We start from the raw sequence: 10195 nt of genomic DNA on the forward strand, positions 1-10195 counted from the left end.
GCGTATACGGTTCCATGTATTTATTCTACTCTATGACTACTGTAGTAAGCCTATGTATTTATTCTACTCTATGGCGTATACAATGTACAGTAGGCCTATGTATTTTATTCTACTCTGATTACATTCTGTACAGTAGGCCCATGTATTTTATTCTACTCTTATGACATACAATGTACAGTTGGCCAACTCGGCCTATGTATTTTATTCTACTCTACTGCATGAATAAACGATCATTTTGTGCTGGCAAAACGTTGATTAATGTACTTTTCTTGTCCATTTAAATATCTTATCAAGGTTGTACTTGTTACATCTTGTGTACAGGTACATAAGAGTAAAGCCCTAACCACACCAAAGGGTCACCATGCAACTCCTTGGGTCCAAACGGTTGCAAGGATTTAATGCTAAAACCGCCTTGACCCTTTGGTGTGGTTGGGGCTTAATTTAGTTTGGCTTCCTTCAGACAATGCAGCAGCAGCATAGATGACGTAACATTCAGAACTACAAACGCAGCAAGCACAGCAAATATCCGTTTGCTTTTGACAGACGGTACTGTACATTATTTTTTTTATGCCTCGTGCATGTCTATGGAAGCAGGAGTTCTCCCAAACAATGAAAATCACAATTTCCTTGTCGAATTCTCACATGATTTACAAGCGGATTGGATTGTAGTTATGATGTATGATAACGGTTTACTGTAAACCGTTATCATCAAAACCCAAATGTTAAATCATGTAAACTTTTAAAAGTTTACACGATTTAACATGTGGGTTTTGTTTTTGGCATTTATTCCAGTGGTGGTGCGTCAGCGTTGATTTGCGGCCCAGTCAGTGGCAAGTTGATCTAAACTAATCGGTGCTTTTCAAAGTGGTGTTTAAAAGTCTGTTTAACCTCTTTAACCCCATTATCAAATGTAAAATATCCAATTATATCTGCCACCCACCCAGCTCATTTCAATGCATTCCATTCCAATGCATTACTATACTACAGAGGTCTACTTGAGTAGTTTGGTCAGACATTGAAAATAGTTTTTTGATTACTTGTACAGTTCTAATACCATTAGCTGGAATAGTTGAGACATGTCGGACTATGATCTGTCTAATAATATAAAATGACTATCAAATCACATGCCCAATTTGGGGCTTTATTGCCGTAGTTAAAGCTCAAAGTAGTCTACAAGTTAGTTTGTTAAAAACTGAGGTTGCTTCAACAACTGGCCACGGTCCCTTTAATTATTTGTATTTTAAAGAGAGAATGAATGAAGAGGTCAATAAAGCTCTTTATGTCTTCGTCTCCTCTCACCCAAACATTACATTTCTACATCCATGCCACTGAAATGCAGAACTGCATATGGGATTGGAATAGAATGCTGTCTTTCAACTTTATTGGTATATTTGGAAAGGATGAACAAGCTGGGCATCACAATCACATTCCAGTAGAATGGAGGGTATTTGAGCATGCATAAAGTGAGTTTAATGTCATTTAATCGGGACCTTTCTGTTTGGATGTATGGGCTTTCAAGGCCAGAAAGTATTTTTCTGCCACTCAGACGTTCCGCATAACTTCCGGGTATGATGTCATGTGCATAGTCTGCATGCCTCTATAGCTGAGCAATAACTCTATTCAGAATTACATGTAGGATCTATGGGATATTGGAGCTTTAACATTGCAACAGCATGTTTGTCCTAGTGAAGTCAACATGCCAAACAACTTGATGTGTCTCTAAATGGTCTCCATACAACCTGTATACTGTGCACAATTTAGGCATTTAGCAGACTCTTTTAATACAGAGCGATTTACAGTAGGCAAGAACAACACATGGTACATCAAATACATATAAATTGACTGCATTGTGCACTGCACCGTGTGCCCATTTCTAACTGCAGACACTGGTACACTGTACAAATATTATGTTTATCTATAAATGCGCCGCGCGCGTGTGTGTGCATCTGTAATCCATGTAACCTGCAGAGTTCAAATTTGACACACACGTTCCACACCACCACAGGGAGTGACTGCCCGGTGTCGAGTCGGTCAGATACACAGTTGTCCAGAACCACCACAAAAGGCTCTGGTCAGGCTCTGCCAGTGATCCTAAATTCCCTCACCTTTAGATTCCATGACGTCACATTGAGATTAGGCAACAGTGCAACACACCGAATTAGACGAATATAGAAATCTCCATATATGGGCATATAAGGGACACAGACAGATGGGTGGAACGAGTACTCTGACACCTGAATAACTATGTTTATATACATAGTTCATAGAGTTATTGGGGTCCGAGGCCTAAATGCAAACCAATGTGAACATGATAAAAGCAGGTAAAACGTCAGGGCATGTCCTCACTTCCCCTGGCTGTAGAGCTACTCTTTCATGGGCATCAGTTCATGCGGTGCGTTGCTCTGACTCCCAGACGCGGTCTGCCCCGTCTGCCCTGACTCGGCGCTCTCCCCCTCTGCGCCTCCGGCGCAGCAGCGGCGCAGCGCCCCGGGCAGCGCGCCGACCAGCGCCTTCCGGAACATGGTGCTGGAAAAGCAGTAGATGATGGGGTCCAGGGCGGAGTTGAGGAAGGTCAGCCCGAACGAGGCCACGGTGAGCTGGGTGAGCGTGTAGAACGCGGCGCAGTCCCACGGCCTGTGGGAGCGGACGATCCACAGCCCCACCGTGGTCACCGTGCCCGGCAGGAAGCACACGACGAACACGGCCACGATGACGGCGCAGACGCGCATGGCCCGCCGCACGCCCGGCTGCGCCTTGATCATCGTCCGCCGGCGCCGCAGGATGCAGGAGATGCGAGCGGAGCAGAACAGCAGCAGCGCCAGCGGCACGAAGAACTCGAACACGGAGATGGCGCGGTGCACCGCCACCAGGATCAGGATGGCGCGGGAGGCCTCCTTGTACGACGTGAAGAAGAAGCACTGGGTCCCGCCGACGGTCGTCTTGATGTGGCTGTAGGCCAGCATGGGGAGCCGAGGGCCGATCACCAGGAGCCACACGGCGGCAGTGACCCACGCGGCCTGCCTCATGGTCATGCGGTTGAAGCGGTGGTGAGGGTGAACCACCTGTAGGAAAAAGGAACGTGTAGAACGAGCATAATTTTATGTTTAGAATCAGGGACTTGATTATAGAGCGAGCCATGATTGGAGCCAGTGCCCATGAGGCTCTCGGCTACCAGGGGCCATGACGAGGCTCAATTACTATTTGGGGATCCTTGACTTGAAAAAGTCTGAGAACTACCCACCTTGAAGTATCGGTGCACCGCCACCACGGTCATGAGTCCGATGCTGGCCGAGCGGTTGGTGAACATCAGGAACAGGTTCATGCGACACAGGCCGTCCCCGAACACCCAGTGGCCCCGGAGCAAGGCATCGATCCTCAGCGGCAGGCTGACCAGGACCAGGAAGTCGGCGATGACCAGCTGGAAGAGGAACAGGTTGTTGGGGTTCCACGCCTTCAGCCTCCAGCAGAAGATCCAGAAGGCCACTACGTTTCCCAGCAAGCTGAGTATGACGTCGATGCTGAGGATGGGAGGCAGGATCAGGCCCTCGAGTTGGATGCCGACCGGCGGGCAGCCGCGACCCCCGGAGGGGTTCTGGGTAGTGTAGGCCGGCGTGCCGGTGGTGTTGCTGAAGATGCTGCTGTGATCTGGAGTCATTCTGGCCGAGCAGTGAAGAGCAGTGTGATGGTGTCTCTTATATTACAAAATAATGACATGTAATTGTACTGTATGATACAATTTTGGAAATGTTTGAGTCCTTCCTCTTTTCACCACCTTCCTTATTTCCAGGGAGGTTCCTGTGCACTTATTGCAGAAAATCTGTAAGGAACAAAATGTTGGACATTCTGTACAGATATGATGTCACCGTTATAGAGTTCACTTGCAGTGTTTTGTATTTACGGACATATACTATTGAGAATTGTTATTTCTTTAAAGATTTGATTTCAATATATGTTCTGCCATTTGTGTGTATGGGGGAAAATATATTATGATTATTGAATGTTGTAAGAAAATTAATACTTCACTGGGTTCAAATCAGGTCAATGATAAAATCATGCCAGTGTTATATTATGCTATTTATACCGAAAAATAGAATAACAGGATCAACTATAAGACTAAATATGAAATAATTTATAAAAATAGTTTTGTACTGTCCTAAACATATAAGATCGTGTCTGATATTCAGCTTACAGTCAGTTTATATTTTGTGATCTTTTGTGATGATTCAAGATAATAGAAACTTAACTTTACACACCTGTAGCCTACAGTATGCTCTGTACATTTCACCCAAAGAGGGTGATTGGGTTCCCTATAGGCGTGCACATTTTCGGTTAATTGCATTGTTCAATTTTGAAAATATCCCTTGAAATAGGCTTCTAAACTGAAAGGTTCTATTACCTTGATGAGGTTATATAAAAAAAGAATTAACACTACAGAACAAAAAATAAGTAGTGATTATAAATGACTATTAATTATTAATGCATTATGTTATTATTACACTATTTTAAAATGATATAACGTCAAATAACTCACCTGACACGATGGATGCGCGCGTACGAAGGAACCAGCAATGAGTGAGTGTGTGAGGGAGTGAGTTTACAGTATGATATGACATAGGCCTACCTTTTAAATAACTTTGACCACTCCCATTTGGTTCGCCGTGGTGTGTAGTACACACGTGCACTTTTGTGTGTATGCTGTGTTGTTACACTTGCCTGGCTCACGGCCATGCAACAGAAGAACACCAAACAGGGCAAACATTAAACAAAAGTTTATAATAGGATATTAGTGAGATTAAACAGACGATAACAGGTTTTAATCCTAAAGTAAATTGTAGTGCATTAAACATAGCTGCCAAATCCTCTATGCTTCATGAAGCCAATCATATGCGCACGCGCACGCGCACGCGCACGCGCACGCACACACACACACACACACACACACACACACACACACACACACACACACCTGGCTCCAGTGTGTGTGTGTGGTGTGACCAGATTCCTTATTCCATATTTGCAGTATCTTTAATATACATAAATTATGTGGTGAATAAACCATAATGTAATTCACAGATACAATCACTTCATATTATTACTCTTATTTGTACAGCACGTGCTCGGTGCAAGAGGAAATGTCACAACACAGCTTGGCCCATTTGGGTCAGAAGCAAAAGGAAACGCATTGAACAAACGAGGTCAATTAGAAAACTCAGATTTTCCCAGATTACATCATGGTCTGTTGCTAAATGTGTGGTGCATTTCATTAGCAAAGCGGTGCTTTCCATGAAGCAGCAGTTTTATTGTATTGTTTTTCACAGGAAATAATGGGATCATGCTGTGCTTTTTTAAACTGCATAATACCAACTGCTTTCTATAAAGAAATTCAACTAATACAAGTCTAACAATACAATACAATAAAAATTGTTGAATACAAATCAACATTATTTCAACATTCATATATTTGGTACTTTTACGTTTAACACATTGTATGCTAGAGTTTTCTATTTGCTCAGGCTTGCTGGTGCTAAGCGATTAACATTGGACTTTTGAACTTTTTAGGGGCCCACAGCGAGGGGCCTCTTATAGCGAGAATCACATCGCATAAATAAAAAGTAGGCCAAACATGTCCACTTCAATTTAAAAAAAAAATTATGATTCTACCATCTTCCATTCTGGAGATATTGACCTTTTTCTAAAACCTGCTTTTGAAGGCACGCTGCTCGCTTGAAAAAACAGCAGAGATATGGAAGGTTGAAGTTGACAGACATTGACAGACAGATATAAAAATGAACACAAATAATATCATATACATACTACACACTGAATGAAAGCCCTGAATGTCTACTTTTAGGAGGAAAACAAATACACATGGTCCCATGTATAGTTTGTCAGTAATTGGCTATTGAATGCAGCTTGCGCCCACCAGAGAGGATTTCAGAAAATGCATGGACCAGAAGAACTATTATTCACAAAATAAGGCCTATAGCGAAATGTACATACTATATACCGTATGAAACAGAAGACTCTCTGCTTTCATAAGAAAAATACTTCTACTGTAATAATAATGAAAATCACACCCCTGTGAAGTGAGCAGTGCAATGTTGCAACATTGCACTGCTCACTTCATACGGTATATAGTATGTACATTTCGCTATAGGCCTTATTTTGTGAATAATAGTTCTTCTGGTCCATGCATTTTCTGAAATCCTCTCTGGTGGGCGCAAGCTGCATTCAATAGCCAATTACTGACAAACTATATTTGTATATATTTGTATATTTGTTTTCCTCCTAAAAGTAGACATTCAGGGCTTTCATTCAGTGTGTAGTATGTATATGATAATAATTTATTTATGTTTATATCTGCCTGTCAATCTCTGTGACTTTAAACCTTTATAACTCGCTATGATAACTTCATGAGGAAATGCTCACTTCACAGGGGTGTGATTTTTATTATTATTACAGTATTAGTTTTTTTCTTATGAAAGCAGAGGGTCTTCTGTTTCATACGGTATATAATATGTACATGTCGCTATAGGCCTTATTTTGTGAATAATAGTTGGACCTGAACTGCATTCAATATCCTACTGACAAACTGTACATGGGATCAATATTATGTATTTGTTTTCCTCCTAAAAGTAGACAATTAGGGCTTTCATTCAGTGTGTAGTATGTATATGACAATAATTTATTTATGTTTATTTTTATATCTGCCTTCAGAACGATAGTATAACGGTGAGATGCGTTACTGGATCGGTGAGTTTAGTGGTTGAGGTTGACATGTCTGGACATGTTTGAGGAAAGAAGCACAGGAGAGAGAGATGATCAAATAACTGGCTGCTTTGTTGGACAACGCTATCTTCACTTTGTTTGGGCAAAGAAGCAGAGATCAGCGATGGAAAAGAGTTTTATCCACGGCAGATAAGTAATGACGTATTATCGAGGGACCGCCATGATCAACTAACTGCCTGGGACCGAGGCTACGTTGTCACCAGCCAATGCAGCCATCGCTATCCGTTGTGTGATTGTAGCCTTTTTATTCATTATAATTGCAGTGATAAGACCTATATCACAGCCGGGCGTCTCTCTCGATACCGTGGATATAGCCTACATCCACAATCACACAACGGATAGCGATGATGGCTGCATTGGCTGACGAAGACGTAGGCAGTAAGTTGATCATGGCGGTCCTTCGATAATACGTCATTACTTATCTGCCGTGGATATAAAGCTCTTTTCCATCGCTGATCGTGCTTCTTGCCCAAACAAACAAAGTGAAGACGCGATGGCGATCCACACAACGGATAGCGATGGCTGGTGAAGACTGAAGACGTAGCCAGGCAGTTAGTTGATCATGGCGTGTGCCGTGTGCGTGTTGAAAACGTTATGAAATGGCGATCGTTGAAGATTATTCTTGGTTTATATACTGGCAGAGGGCAAATCGACACGACTGCGTTATATCTTTTTCCGAGAATGAGAGAGCGGTGCAAGGCGATTACAAGGCGCAGTGTGGCCTGGGGCCAGGGAACTCAAACTGCAATGCGATCCGGGCAGAAGAGACTCAGACTCCCCCCACAAAGATTCCTCGGGAGAAACCATGTAGAAACAGGAGGGGAGGGGGAATCGAGTGTATTCACAGACACTAGACTACTACTAGATGGGTAACTCCATTTTAGATGCCCTGACATCTGCGTTGGTCTATGCCGTTGCCGTGCAGACCCATACGTGTAATGGAGGCATTGGAGGAGGGAGCGTCTTCGCCACAGACAGACCTCTTTTCAGGAGGGAGGGGCTTTTTACTCCCGGATCACATATTGGAGCTTCCTGGAGACGATCGCTGTTATTTTCCTCGGTGTCCTGGAGCATAGGACGTTGATGTACAGTAAGCAATAAAAAAACGTATAAAACGTATACATACGCTTCGCGCGTACGGCGTTCGATATTAATAAAGCGTATGGATACGTTTCCAGCATTTTTTGTGTTAATGCTTATTCTAAGATGCTACCATTTCTATCTACTCTCTCTGTATAAAACGTCTGGGTTTCAGAGGTGGGCTGTGGACAGTTCAGAAATCTGCCTACTACTGGACATCATCGATTCAATTGGACATTGGAAACTACCGCCTTTTAGAGTTAGAACACTTAAATAGAAGCCATTGTTATTGCATTAATAAAAGAAAAATGATTGAAATATTGTTTGAAATTACCCAAACCATGGGACATATCTGACTTTTACGTTTTGGTACTTTAAGTATATTTTTATGTCAATACTTTAATTCCAGACTTTTACTTTAAACTTTAAAGTATTTCTAAATTGCAGAATTGATACTTAAATGACAATTGTGAATTGAACATTTTTCTTTCAAGCCCTGTTTGTGACACAGACTGGCTGTGGCTGGCTGGTAGTCAGGGTCTGACCAGTACACAGACAGGCTGGTAGTCAGGGTCTAACCAGTACACAGACAGGCTGGTAGTCAGGGTCTAACCAGTACACAGACAGGCTGGTAGTCATGCAGGGTCTGACCAGTACACAGACAGGCTGGTAGTCAGGGTCTAACCAGTACACAGACAGGCTGGTAGTCAGGGTCTAACCAGTACACAGACAGGCTGGTAGTCAGGGTATGACCAGTACACAGACAGGCTGGTAGTCATGCAGGGTCTGACCAGTACACAGACAGGCTGGTAGTCAGGGTCTAACCAGTACACAGACAGGCTGGTAGTCAGGGTCTAACCAGTACACAGACAGGCTGGTAGTCAGGGTCTGACCAGTATTGCTGCAGGAGGAGACACTCAGTCTGAGGTTGCAGGTGTATGAGAGTGCTTGTTCATTTCCACACAGATTAATTGGCTATTGAACAGCAGCCATGGCAGTGTGCTGTGAGAAGAGAGGAAAGAAAAACAGACATTAGAAACGGTAATTGTCAAATATAAACAGCCAGTAGGGGATACATAATAAGATGTTAAACACTTAATAGGTGAATTAAACTAATAATTTCACACCATCAGCCATGTTTGGGACAACAGCACACAAAGTAAGAAAAGCAACAATACAAAAAACAGCAAATGACACACTGTGGCTTACATGAAACAAAGACCATGGCTCTTAACTTTACCATCAGCAAACAAACAAAAACAGTTCAAAGATCATTTGAATTCATAACAGAGGTGATAACTGTACTTGAAGGACCACTTCACCCATTTTTAAACCTTATCTTCATATACAGTAGTTGTTCCTCAGACTAATGCTCCATTTATGTCTACTCTCTCAGAGGAAGGTTGTGCACATGCAGTTTGGTTTATACCAGTAGTAGGAGGTCTCCTCCACCCTCTGCACTGCAGAGGCTTGGCGGTGCTAAGGCAGGTCAAACAACAACTTTGTTACATTTTCCTGTGGTGCTGTGGTAGGTACAATTTACAATTTAGGCATTTAGCAGACGCTCTTAATCCAGAGCGGTTTACAGTAAACAGGAACAAAAGACATGGCAATACATCAAATACATAAAACATAGTCCATCATGATGAATCATACATATGCTAAGTAAGAACCTAACAGTGGTAGGTATATACACTACAGTACCACTCACATTGATAGTCTATTGTATTTTCTATTTTGACAGGCAGTAGGGAAGCTGAGAGGGCGACACAGTGTTGGCGAGACAGATTAAGACAGTATCTCAGAGGGAGAGAGACAGACAGCAGGACAGTTGAATTAACTGTACTAAACAAACACCACCTAAATGGAGACAGCACATGCATGTATGCCAGGATCCTGTACTGTTTCTGGACCTTTCCTCTAACTGCTTTCAACTGCATGCAGCCCCATGCAGGAGGATCCCAACATGATCCTCTGGATAATGGATTTCCTCCTCAAAGGGGAGCAGTTTATGTCCAACAACCCCTGGCCCTCGTCTTCTGTCATTGATCACATCTACATCTCCTAATAAGGAGTAGTCTCGCGTTGCCAGACTGTTGCCTCTTGCAATTTCCAAATGCTTCCATCATCAGATTGTGGAATAGTTGTCTGGCTACTCAAGACTAAATAAGGAAGGCTGTCTGAGACATATGGATGTTGCTGTGGCCACTCCCATCCTTCACAGCTTGGGTAACCAGTGGTCTAAATAAATCTGTGTGGGGTCCAGTCCTCTGCTCTTCAGCATCTCTATGACCAGAGGACAGTGAGACCCACCTCACAACCTCAG

General features: G+C 42.9%; 1 protein-coding gene across 1 annotated transcript; it reads right to left on the reverse strand.

Annotated features, from left to right (window-relative positions):
* Positions 1-2346: 2346 nt before the first annotated feature.
* Positions 2347-4579, reverse strand: LOC310874884 (oxoeicosanoid receptor 1-like). The gene is made up of 3 exons (XM_083787802.1): positions 4532-4579; positions 3242-3817; positions 2347-3062 (listed from the first exon to the last, which is right to left on the reverse strand). Exons 2-3 carry the CDS (start codon positions 3653-3655, stop codon positions 2364-2366), a joined length of 1113 nt encoding a protein of 370 aa, XP_083643928.1. The 5' UTR covers positions 3656-3817; positions 4532-4579; the 3' UTR covers positions 2347-2363.
* Positions 4580-10195: the final 5616 nt, after the last annotated feature.

This window comes from Protomyctophum parallelum, assembly GCF_964188405.1.
Source record: "Protomyctophum parallelum genome assembly, chromosome: 17".
In the NCBI taxonomy this organism is placed as follows: domain Eukaryota; kingdom Metazoa; phylum Chordata; class Actinopteri; order Myctophiformes; family Myctophidae; genus Protomyctophum; species Protomyctophum parallelum.

Coding starts and splice junctions, on each gene's coding strand:
- LOC310874884 (XM_083787802.1), bottom strand. CDS start 3,655: ATGACTCCAGATCACAGCAGCATCTTCAGCAACACCACCGGCACGCCG. Junction 3,063..3,241: donor CGGTGCACCGATACTTCAAG/GTGGGTAGTTCT, acceptor TTTTTCCTACAG/GTGGTTCACCCTCACCACCG.